The sequence below is a fragment of the Ambystoma mexicanum genome, chromosome 3q (assembly GCF_040938575.1).
Source record: "Ambystoma mexicanum isolate Mex_15411 chromosome 3q, UKY_AmexF1_1, whole genome shotgun sequence".
NCBI lineage: Eukaryota > Metazoa > Chordata > Amphibia > Caudata > Ambystomatidae > Ambystoma > Ambystoma mexicanum.
Window position 1 is genome coordinate 809763277 of NC_090926.1, and position 16174 is coordinate 809779450.

General features: G+C 50.1%; 1 protein-coding gene across 2 annotated transcripts in view; it reads right to left on the reverse strand.

Moving 5' to 3' along the window:
• The window catches only part of LUC7L3 (LUC7 like 3 pre-mRNA splicing factor), a 986884-nt gene that overhangs the window by 388323 nt on the left and 582387 nt on the right, over positions 1 to 16174 (reverse strand). Inside the window, exons 5-6 of one of the 2 annotated variants that reach the window (XM_069654911.1) lie at positions 8101 to 8178; positions 7916 to 8020 (exon numbers count right to left, since the gene is read on the reverse strand). In XM_069654911.1, coding sequence (XP_069511012.1) covers positions 7916 to 8020; positions 8101 to 8178 — 183 coding nt within the window. The remainder of the gene's footprint in view (positions 1 to 7915; positions 8021 to 8100; positions 8179 to 16174) is intronic. The other variant, XM_069654912.1, reaches the window with a different exon arrangement.

Sequence of the window (16174 nt, forward strand, 5' to 3'; positions counted from 1 at the left end):
GGGAACACCAGAAGGTCCCGGTTCTGGATCCCCCGACGGGAGAGGTTCCTCCGTCGGTAACGGTAGCCTCGTCCTTATCTCGGAGCATAAGGACTGTATGGCCAACAAAATGGCCGCCGAGTTGTCTTGCGGCGCTGGCAGAGGGGAATCCGACGGGCGAGCAGGGGCCCCGTCGGTATCCTCGACGATGTCGTCGTCGTCACCTGCGTCGGGGTCCATTCCGACGGGCTGGCCTTCTTCCACGCCTAGGCCGTGGCTTAAGACCTCGATCAGCTCCTCTTCTGAGGTTGAGGCCGACTCTACGACGACGCCCTGCCCCCCCTTCTTCTTCCCCACGGAGGGTTTCACGGGGGTCCTATCGATGGGCACAAAGGAAGACTCCCTCCGAGGAGGCAGGGAGATTCTGGGCCCTGAGGTCGCCACCACTGGTGCAGCCACCACAGGCTGAGCCAGGGCCGCCGCGACCGCTTCGATAGAGGGCTTGGTCGGATGGATCAAGGCCTTCACCACCTTAGGTGCGCTCACCGCCTTATCCTTGAGGGAGGGGGCACTGCCACGCTCCTCCTCTGCCTTAGAGCTCGACCGGGGCCTCTCCAGGAGCTTCGCCGGGTGCTCGGCCTTCCTCTTACCCGACCCAGAGCGTTGGCTCGTGGTTGATGGTGCCGGGGAGGGTGCGCCCTGCCTGGCGCCCGTAGAGCCCGACCGTTCGGCGCTCCCGGTGCCAGCGGACTCGCGGTGCTTGGCCTTATGTTGGGCCCCCGTCGCCGGGGCGCCCTCAAAGGTCTTAGAAGACCGCTCGGATTTCTTCTTCTTCTCGCCAGACGGGCTCTTACCCTCCAGCCAGTTGGCGAGACGTTGATGGCGGTCCTTCATGGTCCGTTCCGACATGTTGCCGCAAAACGCACAGTCCTTCTCCACGTGAGTCTTGTCCTCATGAAGGCAGTAAAGGCAGAAAGAGTGTTCGTCCTCCTTGAAGACGTTCTGCAGCTGGCATCCAGGGCAGACCCTGAACAGCTTTCCGGGCGTCGAGCTTCCCTTCTCCTGGGCCATCTCCGAGACCGGGCCTGAGAAGCTTCTGGAGTCCTCCGAAGTGTAGCTCGACGAAATCTTCACCCTTGAGGGGCACAGATGAATCCGACACGGGTCCCCGTTGATCGGATGTAGGATCGGTGGAGCTTGAGGCTCTTTTGACCGAAAGAATCGAAGTTTTTTGTAAAAAGCGCGAAAAAATAGCACTAACGCTCGAGAGCAATAGCACGAGGATCCCAACACATGAACGTGCGGTAAAAATCTGAAGATGGCTGCCAGAGGCGGTGCTTAGGTAGAGGGCAGTCATTGGCTGTGGTCAGTATGACGCAGAGACCAGTGATTGGTTATTACTACGAAAGACAGATCAGAAACGAAACTGATACTGGTTTTTTCTTTACCGAGGATTCCCAGCCTGACGACGGGGAATATTCATGAGCATGTGAATCCATGCCAGACCCCATGCTGGAGAAGAGAGGGTTCGGCTCCGAGTGTGTTGGGTAGGGCATTCCAGAGTTTGGGCGCTATGTAGGGGAAGCCGATGCCTCCGGCTTTGGCTCTTTTTATGAGGGGTATGCGCAGTTGGTTGGCGTGATGGTTCCTTTTGGGGCGGGTAGAGATATTTTTGGATATGGTTTCTGATAGGTAAGATGGAGCGGAGAGATTGATGCACTTGTGTGTGAGGGTGAGGATTTTGAAGTTGATCCTTTCTTTGACTGGGAGCCATCGTGCGTCTCGTCTGGCCTGTGTTACGAGTTCAAATTTGGGGATGTGTAAGGTGGCGCGCAGCGCATTGTTTTCAACTGTTTGTAGCCTGTTTATGTTTTTAGTAGAGGTGCCTGCCAGAAGGGCATTGCAATTGCAGTAGTCAAGTCTTGCTCCTATGGTGGCCGTGGCGATGGATAGGCAGTTTTGGGTGGTTAGGATAGGTTTTATAGCATATAATAGTTTGGTGGTGAGGGCGGAGGCAGATGAGATGGCGCTAATCTGTTTTGTCATTGAGAGTGTGGAGTCCAAGTATACTCCAAGGGTCTTTACTGCTGTGGAGACAGATATGTTTGTGTTGTCGATGGTGAACTGGGAGTATTTTTGGTTAAGTTTGGAGAGGGTTTCCTTGGGGCCTACCTAGGATGATGATCTCGGTTTTGTCCCCGTTAAGGCAGAGACCATTGATTGCCATCCAGGTTTGTATGGTGGCATATATCTGGGAGAGGGATTCAGTCTCTTTGCCATAATCGCCAGTGAGGGGGGGGGAGGACTTGAGTGTCATCGGCATAGTTTGTGTAGACTATAACGAGCGCGTCCAGTAGGTCAAAGAGAGGCTTGGTGAACAGGTTATAGAGTGTGGGTGCTGTACATGAACCCTGGGGGACTCCACAGTTGATGGTGGTGGTGGCTGCATTGGCAAGATCCGAGTACACCTTCATGGCCCTTCTTTCTAGGAAGGAGGATATCCAGGAGGAAGCTTTATCAGATAAGTGGGCTGCGTTAGATAGATGGGATGTGAGGATGTCGTGGTCAACGAGATCAAACGCTGCGGAGAGATCGAGGAGGAGCAGGAGTGCTGGATTGCCTTTGTCCATTATTTTAGTGATTTGGTTTTTTAAGTCTAGGAGTGCAGTTTCTGTCTCATGTCCTTTGAGGAAGCCTGATTGTCTCCTGCCTAGGATGGCCTAGGATTCCAGGTATTGTTGGATTTGGATGTGGGCGGCTTTGTCAAGAATTTTGAGGAGAAAGGGGACGGGACGGTGGTGATTAGGCAGTAGTTGTTAGGGCAGGCAGGGTCCAGAGTAGTTTTTTTTTTTTTTATGAGTGGGCAAACCCAGGCTTCTTTTAGGCTTTGTGGGACAATACCGGAAGTGAATGAGGCATTAATGAATGTTGTGATGATAGGGACCAGAGAATCTGCACATTCTTTAATGATGGTCGGGGACAGATGTCCCCTTTATATGTGGAGGGTTTAATGTGTTTCAGGAGGTCTGTGATTCTGTCTCGGTGACGTTCCTAAATAGGAAGATAGGGGTTTGGTCGATCGGGATGGGTGGAGTGGATGGGGGTGAGGCGCCTAAATTGGGAAGGGTTTTGCGTTGTGTTGATATTTTTCCTTGGAGAATCTTGACCTTCTTTATAAGAGCAGTCTGTATGTTGGAACACCAGGTTTTGTCTTTGATGATTTCATCAGGGCATGAAGCAGGGGTGATGAGATCTTTGAAAATCGTGAATATTTCTTTAGATTTGAAGCTCGCTTTGGAGATCGTTTGGTTGAAAGATTCTGATTTGGCTAAGAATATGGCTTTTTTGTGTGAGGATGAGATTTTTCTGAATTCATCGAGAGAGGATTGATCATGTGAGGATTGCCACTTTGTTAGAGCTTGGCGTTTACTTGTACGTTATATTGATAGTTCTTCCGTGAACCATGCATTAGAGTGCATTGATTTCTTTTCTTTTTTTTCTTCTAGTGGTGCTATGGCCTCAATGGCTTGGGTGAGGGCGTGAGCATAGGTGTTGGCAAGCGAGACGGGGTCGTTGGAGAAGGGATGTTTAAGTTCATGGATATCGAGAAGAGGTGTGATGTTGATTTTGGTGAGTTTTTTTAGAGCGTCTGACTTTGACCGCTGGGGCATATGAGAGCACCTTGCTAGTAGGGAAGGTGGGAATGGAGAAGTGGATACAGTGGTGGTCAGTCGAGGGGAAGGCTGAGATATTAGTAATAAAAGTGGAACAGTTGTGGTCTGCAATCCAGTCAATGGATCTGCCTTTGCAGTGAGTAGAAGAGGTGATTTTGTGTTCAAAGCCAACGTTGGATAGTTCCTTGGCTAATGAAGCGGCCGCTTTGTCCTTTGGGTCATGCAGGCCTAGATTAAGGTCACCTAGTACAATGGATTTGGTTGACCTTTTTAAGTTGTTCCCTAAGGTTTGGAGGAGGTGTTTTTGGAAGTAAGGTGGGGAACCTGGTGGCCTGTAGGTAATAAAGATATTTATGGGGCAGTTCGGGGAGAGTGACAGTTTGGCAGTGAGGGGATCAGCGTGGTTATCCCACTGTTGGTTGCAGAGTCTAATGGAAAGAGTTTCCTTTGACATGAGGGCCACGCCACCACCTTTGGAAGTCTTTCGGTCCGGTCTTAGGATAGTGTAGCCTTGGGGGAGAGCAATGGAGATGGATGGGCCTGATGCTTCATGGAGCCAGGTTTCGGAGATGGCAAGTAGGTCAAGATTGTGAGTGGTGAGGAGGTCATTGATCTCCAGTGCATGAGCTGGGAGGGAGCGGGCGTTGATGAGTGCGCATTTGTTCAGTGTAGAGTTTAGCGGGCGGTCGATGGGCATTTGTGCTGGAGTTTGGGCTGGGGTATGTGGTTGGCAGGGAGGAAGGAGGGGGTTTGGGGCTGTGCGCCGAGTGATGGGTGTGAAGATGGGAGTTGGAAAGCTGGTGGGTAGAATGAGGTGTGTGCGTTGATAGAATGGAGGTCCAGGAGCTCAGTTTGAGGTTTCCGAGGTAGGTGGAGTACTGCGGTGAGTAGTAGGGTGCGATTTAGTGCAAGCTCTGGGTCTAAGGAGCCTGTGGCGGAGCAAGGGTGAATGCTGAGCTGGGTGTTTTGCCTAGTTATAGCAGGGGTTTGTCTGGGGTCTGGTGATGGCAAGATTTCTGTGGGCGTGCGAAACATGCCGCTATATGGCCAGAGTGGAGAGGATAGTGAGGTGGAGTGTGGTGCGTTCAGATAGGGGTGCTGACATGTGTAGTGTAGAGTAGAGTGATGCATTGGAATGAGTGTATTGACAGTAGTATGCCCTATGCAGGTTCAGCAATGAACATTAGGTAATTACAATATTACAGTAAGGATAGCATGGAAATTCCTATCAGGATTGCATTGCTTGAGGAACAATTCATTAACTCAAGTGCTGGTAACAATAAGCTAGTTCAAGTGCAACGTGGCTAGTGAATCAAATGCTGGTAACAGCAATTGGCTAGTTCAGATGCAGTGTAGCTAGTAGTTCAATGCTAGTAACAACAGACAGGTTCAAATGCAGCGTAGCTAGTAGTTCAATGCTAGTAACAGTCAAGTTCAAATGCAGCGTAGCTAGTAGTTCAATGCTAGTACCAACAGGCTAGTTCAAATGCAGAATAGCTAGCGAATCAATTTCTGGGTACAATAGGCTAATTTACGCATGAGGGTGTTATGTGAGGACCAGGTGCTGCCATAGAGAGCATGCATTTAGCTGGAGTGGGCTGCCTCATGAGTGCGGCGGATGCAGAGCGAATATGGAGCATTACAGTGAAGTGGTCTAGTTCATAATGCCGAGGTGGACTAACACATAGCGGAGGTTGGCTTGGGTGGGTTTTACCAAAGCGGTGTGTGACTTTTGACTTATTATAATGTTACCTTGACTGGTAAAATGTTAATTGTCATTTCAAGTTGGGAAAGTTCCTGCAGTGGTGTATGGCGTGGCATCTGGTAGTACAAGGGAGCTCTGTGAAGGGCCTTTGTTTCAGCGCATCTTGCTGCGTCCCTCCGCGGACAGCCGCAGAAAGCCAAACAGCCTTGGAAGCCGGGCCTTTGATGGGAGGGCCTGCCGGCTCTCGCCTTCCGGTTTTCCGGAGATGAGGGGTGCGGTGGCCAATGGGGTTGCAGCATCGTCTGTGGGTGCGTGTTGCTCCTGTCACTAGGCAACGGCTGAGCAGTAAACAAGGCTGCCATTTTGGTAGGCCTCGTGGATAGCCGCGTTGGGCTCAGGTGGCGGGGTAATGTGTAGGCAGACGACACGGCTGGTTGGGTCGTGGGTTTCGTTCAAAGAGTGCAGTCTGCACAATCATGAAGGGGTTCAACTTCTATTCCTTACCCTTGTATGGTAAGAAGAAGATGTCATGTGTGTTGCACAGCGATCAACTTCCGTGTGAGGGGAGGGGGCCTCCTGCCCTCCTTTCTGGTCAGCGTCAAACAGATACTTGGCTACAGCCGCAAACAGCCAAACAGCATTAGAAGCCAGGCCTTTGATGGTTGGGCCTGCCAGCTATCGCCTTCCGATTCTATGAAACTCTGTACACACAACCAGCCAGGGCTCAAAGAAAGGCGATTAAGGAATACTTGGGCAGGCTCCCCATGCCCCTCCTTACCACAGAGGGGAAATCCATGATGGAAGCGGAAATAACACAGTAAGAGGTCAAAAAGGCAACAGGTCGGTTGAAAACGGGAAATGTGCCAGGGAAGATGGATACATGGCAGGCTTTTACAAGCAGTTTCAGGACGCCATAGTGGGGCAGCTAAGGTCTTTAACTCCATAAGGGGGGCAGCCGATATCGCTCCAACCTTCTGGGAGGCGCTTATAACTGATTCCCAACCCAGGCAAAGACAGAACCAACTGCGCCTCATATAGACCTATCTTGTTACTGAACGTTGACGCGACAATCTTCACAAGCATCCTGGCGTCTCAATTGAAAATGCTCCTCCCCGGCCTCATAGACCCTGACCAGACAGGGTTCATCCAAAAGAGGCAAGGATCTGACAACCTCAGAAAGACACTACACATCCTATATGACCCAAAACCGCAGAGAGAGGGAGCCCTGGTCCTCTCTCTTGATGCTGAAAAGGCATTTGATAGGGTGAATTGGACATTCATGGAAGAGGTATTGGTGGAGATGGGAATGGGAGAGCAATGTCAAGGGATGGATTAAAGCCCTGTATCATACCCCAAGAGCCAAAGTAGCGGTCAATTGTGACAGGTCTAAATCAAAAGGGCTCCACAGGGGAACAAGACAGGGGTTCCCCCTGTCACCATTACTATACGCCCTGGTGATGGGGGCATGGGTGATAGATCTCCGTCAATCAAGGGATATTACAAGAATATCTACAGGGGGAAAGGAATACAAAGCAAATCTCTTTGCAGACGACACGCTGCTCTACCTCTCCAAACTGCAATCATCAGTGCCCGCCCTCCTCAGGGGACTAGAGGAATATGGGGAATGATCAAGGTTCAAGGTAAATCTGTCCAAATCAGTGGAATTTGTAGTGGGGAAGTGGGAGCAGGCAGATATAGACCTGATAGGGGAATGGGGATTCCAGACTCAGCAGAAAGGCTTCCGCTACCTGGAGATAGAAATCAGCAGAAAACCAGAGGACCTATTCAAGACAGTCCTCCCCAAGCTGCTGTTCCTATTCCAAACAGTAATACCGGCCCACTTCCTGACTGCAATCCAGAAGGCTCTCTTGCGATTTTTATGGGCAGGTACAAGCCCAGGGTGGTGCAAAAGGTGCTCCTGTTGGCTAAGGAAGACAGAGGGCTAGGATTCCCAGACCTGGGAGCATACTGTAGGGAGTTACAGCTGCGAATTATGGTGGACCACCTAGATCCTGACACAAAGAGGCAGTGGGTGCATATGGATAATGTGATCCTCAGCCCGGTAACACTGGGGTAATGGATGTGGGTTCCACAGAGGGAAATCCCTAGACACGTATTGATACACCTAGTCCTGGAGGTGTTTTTGGTCAATCTTAGTTGTTGATGCAGTTGGTATTAATGTTGAAATTAAAAAATAATGAAAGTAAAGAATTTATTTAAAAAACAAATAAGATTTAAAATTCTTAAATAAAGTCGCACATTGTGCAGCTGAATAATCAGACCATGGTGTGTTCTAGTTATCTTTGTAGATAGAATAAAAAATGAAATGTTTGGTAATGTATGCATGGAACGCATCATTGATGGCCAAAGTTTAGGTTTTTTACATCAATGAAGATTTTGCCTAACTTCAAATGGGGTGACGTTCCCATGCATTGACAAATGAGAGGAACTGGGTGAAGAGATGTGCTATACTTTAAGAACACAAATCATACACCTTTCTACATTGTATACCCTTTTGTTGTTTTCAGTACTTTAGTTATAAGCCAAATCAACTTACTGATGTTGTAGACATGAGCATCTCCCTCTCCTCCTTGAGTTGCTCAACAAGTTTCATCATGCCCTGGGCCTCTTCTACCTTTCCCACAGATCCAAGTTCTTCAATCTTAAAGGGAAAAAAAAAGAACAGACATTAATACTCCGTAGGGGTTTTAATTGATGCAGCTACACACAGCAAATTCTCACCTGCTGCAGGAGTCCATCAATGTTATCAGTTAGAACCTGAACCTTTTCTTCATTTTTGCCAGCAGGTCCAGTAGCTTGCTAGAGGCGCATCAACAAAATTTGAAAAGTACAATTAATCACTAAACAAGACAGAAAAAAGGAGGAAAACATCCAGACAACAAAAAAGTACCATAGTTTAGCAATAAATAAGGGGCAAAAGAGAACTCCTGTTGAGCCAACAACCGTAACATATTTGGAAAGCCCAGTGAGAACAAAGAAATGTCCACCCGTGGAAAGTACATGACCTGACAAAGCATTACCAGCAGCAGAGCTCTGGAAATGCTTGGGTAAAACACGCCAATGTGGGCGTCTTACACAGGTACTATCCTGCAGCACGGAATGTACATGCAGCAGAAAGCAAGGTTATCCGGTTAACACCAACACAAAAGAAACAGGAAGAGATACGGTACAAAAAGAAGAGTCTTATGTTTCTTTCTAAAGGGAAAGTGGTTCTATGGTAACAAGAAAAACATCCTACAGGTCAGGTTTGCAAGTAGGTGGAACAAAGAAAGAGTGGAGATGGGGGAATCGCCTACTCTCTCTTTGTGACTCCGTGCACAGCACCTAGAAACGCACTAGTTGCATACTTGCAAATTCAAGACTATCTAGAAACTAATCAACTGCTCGAAACCCGACAATTTGGCTTCAGATCTCAGCATGGAACTGAAACTGCCCTTGTTGACCTCAAAAGTCAAATTGATGAGTTAAAAGACAAAGGCAAAGTCGCCATCCTACTTCTATTAGACCGGGGGTGGTTGGGGGGGTTTGTGGGCTCTAGATTGGAACCAACCTTGCTGAGCTCTGATAATGGGATTCCTTGGTTTATGTTGTTGCGGCAAGGTCACAGGTTGTGGCTGATGTGTAGCCCACACCTCTTTTGTTTGGTAGAAAGTTGGGGATAACCCTGGGTACCTTGACTTAGTGAATAGATGAAAAATCTTTGTATTTTCCACACAGGTTTGTGTTTTGTTGGAGAGTGCTGCTTGGCGGCAGGTCTGTTTATTTACTTGAATTGCACCCAAACATGGTGAGGGTGGGATTCTTAATGTCTCATGTGGTAAGCCTACACGTGTTTCGAACGAAAGCGCTTTCTCAAGGCTAGGCCTGTTCGGTCCTGCGCCCCCTATGGGGTCCTGTTTTATATCCTTGGTCCTGTATATACAGTGGCTCCTTTTGGGCCCTGTGTGTATGTAGCAGTCTGTCCGCGTTCGGCTGACCACATGGGACATTAAGAATCCCACCCTCACCATGTTTGGGTGCAATTCAAGTAAATAAACAGACCTGCCGCCAAGCATAGTTTTTTCATCTTTTCACTAAGGCAAGGTACCCAGGTTATCCCCAACTTTCTACTTCTATTAGACCTATCGGCTGCCTTTGATCTGGTAGACCATAAAATATTATGCAATCACCTATCATCAGCAGCACACTTCTCCAATTCCATAGTCACATGGATCCAATCTTTCCTTGAGAATAGAACAATTTGTGTCTTCTCTCCTACTGCTGCGGCGGCTGACCCGATCCCCATCACTTGCGGAGTCCCACAAGGTTCCTGCATATCGCCCACTTTGTACAATATTTTTACAAAGCCACTATTCGACAAACTGGATCGTCTGGGTGTCACCTACACTAATTACACAGATGACACCCAGATACTCTTATCACCATCAGGCTCCTATGGTACAGATGTCTGCCGGCTAAACGAAGTCTACACTATCATTCAGGCATGGATGAGCACACATGGCCTCTGCCTGAATGATGATAAGACTGAGCTACTCTTAGTCGGATCACCCAACAACCTTCCAAAACTCAGTCCCAACTACACAAATATCCTCATTGATGGGAATAATATACCTTTCGCCAAAAATGTAAAAACTTTAGGTTTTTACCTTGATGCCCACTCCAATCTATCCAAACAGGTAAACATGACCGCCTCTACCACTGCCTACACTTGCAAGCTGATCATGTAGACACCGATTATCCTCACACAGCTGCCTCACAGTGGCCAGAGCACTCATACAGTCCAAACTGGACTATTGTAATGGCTTATACTTAGGCGCTAACAAATCCATAACAAATAAATTGCAAATACTGCAAAATAATGCGCTTAGAGCAGCATTAAACATCCCTAGAAGAGAGCATATCTCAGCAACCAGAAAACATTACAAATGGCTCTCTATACAAGAGAAAATTGACCACAAATCTATCTGTCTCACACATAAAGCACTCAACCACCAAGCCCCACCTTATCTTACTGATAAATTCACATGGAAATTGTCTCTCAGAACCATAAGATCTTCCAATACTTCCTGCCTGGTGGTGCCTAAGTACAACCTCAAAAGAGCTGGGGGTACCAGTTTCCCGGTTCTAGCTGCACAGCTATGGCACTCACTTTCGTAGTCACGTTATCACATGGATACTCAACAAAAACGAATTATACCATACCAACGATATGCTAACGCATCCTTACTCCTTTGTGTTTTATCTCCATGCTCTACTGACCATCCTTTCACTTTTGACTGCTTAAAATTGTATTTTCATTGAACTCTTAGTGTATCTTATCTGCATAAATTTATTTCGTCTGTTTAAAATTTACCATGTAACCGATTTCACGATTATCCAAGCGGCCAGATACCCCTGGGTCAGGCGCGCTATATAATAACCAGGTTACTCACCGTAGTGACCACCTTACTCCTAGTCCATAGTCCCCTTTCCTCCATGCTTCTGGGACATTCCTCCGTCCTGTGGGACGGGACCGGAGCACTTTGTAAAGCATCAAAAAATATTTGCAAATGTTTTTTGTCCTTCCTCTCTTTCTACGCGGAGTACTGCACGCAGCTGTAACCCCGCCCATCTCAGCTCCGCGCATCGCCCATCAGTCCTTTTGTATCGCCAGGTCAGAGACCTTAAAGCAATAACAGAGGAACCTTATTAAAGGGGACGGCGGACGGGTGTATGGAGGAAAGGGGACTATGGACTAGGTGTAAGGTGGTCACTACTGTGTGTAAAGTGGTTATACTCTTACGTCCCGTCCCCTTTCCTCCATACTTCTGGGACATTCCCAAACACTCCTTACAGGAACTACGGGTGGATGGAAAAAACCCTTACTGAAAAAGGTTCTTCAACACAGCCTGGCCAAACTGAGCATCAGATCTGAAGCTCAGGTCGAGCCAACAATGCTTACAAAAAGCAGATGGGGAGGCCCATGTAGCCGCTTTTGCAATGGTCTCCCAGGGGACATATTTCTGAAAGGCAACAGCAGCCGCCTTGCCCCGCACCAGGTGTGCATGAATACCTTTGGGAGGCTGCAACCCTTGGACAGTGCAAGCCTCTGTAATGCAAGCCGTGATCCATCTGGAGGTAGTCGCCTTAGAGGCCTGTCTACCTTGTGGATTACCAAAGGTCACCAATAGTTGAGAAGAGCTCCTAAATTCCGATGTTCTGTCTAAATAGAACTTAAGAGCCCTTCTAACATCTAGACAATGCAGAACCCTTTCTGTGTCTGAAGCAGGGGGTCGGAAAGAAGACTGGCAGGGAGATTGACCGATTCAGATGGAAATCAGAGACCACCTTCGGCAGGAAGGAAGGATTCGTCCATAGGACCACCTTATCCTTGTGGAAAACCAAAAAGGGATGCTCCACTGACAAAGCCTTGAGCTCACTCACGCGCCTCGCTGAAGTAACAGCAACCAAAAAAAAAGACACCTTCCACGAAAGGTGCTTAAGGTCCACCGTGGCCATTGGTTCAAAGGCTTCATGGCACAACGCTGTAAGGACCACGTTCAGATCCCACGTCGGGTACAGTTTGCGAACTGGGGGATGAAGGCGCATCAAACCTGCAAAATGTCTCCTAATCACTGGATTAGACAGAGAATAAGAGCATTGGTCCGTGGAGAGATAGGCAGATACCGCCGAAAGATACGTTCTGCATGACAAAACGTGAATGCCCGACTCTGATAGGTGGGATACGAGGGACAGCACAGTGTCAATCGTAGCCGCCCTGGGGTCTAGCTGTTTGTCTAAGCACCAATGACAGAACCTAAGCCATTTGCTCCTATACTGAGACCTAGTTGAGGGTTTCCTGGCTGCCTGAATAATGTGCATGTTATCAGCAGACAGGTTGAGATGTTACAAGGACCTGAACTCGGGCACCATGCCGCCAAGCTGAACGATTGTGGGGAGGTGTGCCACAGCTGCTGATCGCCCTGGTGAAGCAGATCGGGAGTCACTGGTAGCCTGATCGGTGCAAACACCTACAGGTGTTGAAGTTCTGAGAACCAGAACCTGGCCGACCACCACGGTGCTATGAGCAGAAGCGAACAGTTCACCGTGTTCTTCAGCTTGCAAATCGTCCGATGAATTAGAGGCAGAGGCGGCAAAGCATAGGCCCTCATGTTGTGCCAAGGAATCTCGAGAGCATCACCCAGAGAGGAGGCTCCCAGGCCATTCCTGGAGGCATACAGAGGAAGTTTCTTGTTTGCCTACGTCGCGAAGAGGTTCACCTCCGGCATTCCCCAACGCAGGAAAATCCATGAAAGGATCTCCGCCTTCAGCTCCCATTCGTAGCTGACCATTGTCCGCCGACTGAAGGCGTCTGCCGTAACATTCAGCTGGGCCGGGATGTGTACTGCTACCAGCCAAAGACCATGACGAACCGCCCACTCCCAAATCTGGATGGACAGGTCCACGAGCGGGGGAGACTTGCTTGTTGATGTAATACATTGACACCACATTGTCCGTGCGTATACGGACCACTCTCCACATGATTTATATGAAGGAACTTGTCCGGAGGCGACCAAAGGTCAGAGACCTGAAGAAGATCCAACGTCGCACCCCACCCCAGTAGGGAGGAGTCCGTCATGACCGTCACCATCGGGGTTGGGTCCTGAAAGCCCGTACCCACCGACAGGTTGCTGAGAGACGACCAACACTCCAGGTCTGCTCTCATGGAAGCCAGAATCAATATCAACTTGGAGTCCGGATCCACTGTCTGACACCAAGAACTCCGAAGAGCCATCTGAGTCCGCCTCATCTTGAGACGAGCGAGAGGTAAGGCCAAGACAGAGGAAGCCATGAGTCCCAGAAGCCTCTGGAACCACCAGGCCGACATGCTCTCCGACTGCGCAAATCTCTGACACATGGCCAACAGATCCGCCATTCTGTCCCTGGTCAGCTAAACTCTGCAGTCGATCGTGTTCCAGCGACAACCCAGGAAAATCAAGTCCTGAAAGACCCCATCATGAAAGATTTCCGCAAGTTCACCGACAGCCCAAGATGGAACAGGAGCTGGAGGAGAGACTGCAGATTGCACGCGGCCTTCACCGGGCAAGGGCCACGTAAGAGTGAATCGTCCAAATACGGATACACATGGATACCCTTCAGACGAAGATAAGCTGCAATCACCAACATCATCTTTGTGAAGACACGCAGCACTGAGCTGAGGCCAAAACGAAGGTCTCGAAACTGGAAATGCTCCTCTCCCACAGAGAAACGGAGGTATCTCCTGTGTGGATTCCAGATCAGTATATGCATGTACGCATCCTGAAGGTCCACCACGCTGAGCCAATCGCCCATCTGTAAAGTGAACCGTATCTGGCCGGGCATGATCATCTTGAATTTCTCTAGGGGTAGGAAAAGATTGAACTGGGAAAGGTCTAGGATGGTGCGCAGGCCAGCCTGGTTGGGTTTGGGCACCGTAAACAGTCGGGAGTAGAAGCCCTCCCCTCGCTCCCCTAGGGGAACGGGTTCCACTGCTCTGAGGTCCAGCAGCTTCTGAACCTTGGCTCTGAGGGAGGGCGACCCCGACTGCTGGAAAGGAGGGTTGAAGGGTGGGGTAGGGGGTAGAGGTAAGCGGAAGCCCGCCCGAGTGACTGACGAGACCCACCGGTCTTCGGTGATGGTCTGCCATGCCTCCTAATGAGAAGCAATGCGTCCTCCCACGGGGTCTCGTGCGAGCGCAGAGAACCCTCATTTGGCAGGTTTTTCGGTGGTGTTACCACCTGAACCTGAGGAGGAGGCTGAGGAACAGGGAAAAAAACGAGTCTGCTGCTGCCTCAAGCGGGAATTCCCTTAAGGGGTATCCACTCTGCGGGATTTCTGATTTAGAAACCCCCTAAAACCAGAGGAGGGCTGGCTTTGTGACAACGGTCTCTGGGTCCTAAAAGGGGTTTTAACCAGGACAGACAAGGACTTGGCTGTCTGGGTGCTGTCCTTCATTTTGGTCAGCTCCACATCCGTTGAGGAATGAAAAAGCTCCTTACCGTCAAACGGCAGGTCCAACATTTTGTCCTGCACCTCCTTTGAGAACTTGGTGGCTTGCAACCAAGCCTGCCGAGAGGTATCAACTCCAAGCATAAGGCCCCGAGCCGAAGTGTCAACGTGATGAGCCGCGGCCTCCTGCAGATCCTGGGCCAAGACCCTGGCATCCGACAATCCTGCCTTAAAGTCCTCCAGCTTCTCGACCGGAATGAACTCCTCGAACTCCGACAGACCTTGCCACATCTTCATATTCGCCCCCGCTAACACCAGTTCTGCATTGGCCTGCCGTAGCTGCAGGGCCGAGTTAGTGAAAATCTTCCTCCCAAGGGAGTCGAGGAGCTTGTCCTCTTTCCCCAGAACCTGAGTATCCGTCGTAGAAGAGGATGCTGCAGGCCTGGATTGTAAAGGGGCCGCAGCCACCACCGTGGAGGAGGGGGGAGGACAAGATGCTAGGACCACCTCTTCCGAGGAATGCAGCCTGTATCGCGCGTCAATTTTCTTATTGACGAAAAGTCCAGTGTGGTTTCTCCAGACTCTACGGACCTCAGCCAAAACGTCCTTTTGCAAGAACAAGCCAGGACGTTCCGAAGGAGACAAGGTGAACGCCCCCGAAAGCACACCCTCCTGCCTAGCGGGTGCCTCGGGCACTGGGATATCCAATAGACACATGTCCAGCACCCGGTCGTGAAAGGCTCTAATAGAGCAGGGCTTGTCTTCGCTGTCCTGATCGCTCTGCGCATCATCTGACAGGTCAGGATCCTGCTGAACCAGGTTGGGCACCGCCTTGTCCACCGGGGACAACGGAGGCAAGGGTGGAAGGGTAGGGGGAGGCCCCGCAGGCAAAGGCGACGCCGGCGGAACCACAGGAGGTGTGGGTGGAACCAGTGGCACAGGCGGGCATATCTCCCTAAAAAGACCCTTGAAATACTCTCATGGGGTCGGTACACACGCATGAGTACCTGAAATTTGCCGAAAATGGCATCTTCCAGAGAAAGCTTTGGAGCTGCCAGAGAAGGTCTCTCATGAGGGGGAGAATTCTAGGGTCGCAGAGGGGAGGGTTGCCAAGCAGGCCGATCCCCAGGGGTGTCCACATAAATCAAGGGTGCCGAACCCATAGGCAGCGAGATGTTGTGCGGAAGGGGCATCCGAGCGTTCCAGTCGTAAACCGGACGAAACGGATGCGCACAAGGAACCAGAACCAATCCCTACACCTGAGGCCGATGGCGTAGTTGTAGGGGAAGCGCCAAAAATGGCCGCTGTGGTCTTGGCGGGAACAGCTGCCATGTTGTCGTCACCTGAGGGGAACTGCGGCACGTGTGGAAGGGAGGCAGGGGTCGCCATCGGTGGATCAGGGGTCTTCATTTTATCCTTTGCACAAGGAACCTCGGCCAAGCCAGTACTATGCGGCCTGGGATGTTTCTGCGACATACCAATAGCCAAACTAGCCTTCACAGGAAGGACCTCGGCACTGCCGGTAAAGGAGGAACTACGGTTCGAAAACATACTCCTTGCCCCCTCAACGGTTCTGACGTCGCCACAAGAGCGGGAATGGTGAGAAACACCTTTCACCGATAAGGCCTTCTCAGGCCTCTCAGAACTGTTGGTTGCCTTAGCCTCTGTACGAGGAACCTCTGACCCGGGTCCGGTAGAAGCCTCTTCACGGCGGGCCTCGAACATACGTTCAGTATCACCAAGCCCAGCCGAGGCCTCGGGGCGCACCCCGGTACTTTTGAGGGAGGCCAATAAGGAGGCCTCGGAGCGAGCTCCGGTAGCCCAAGAT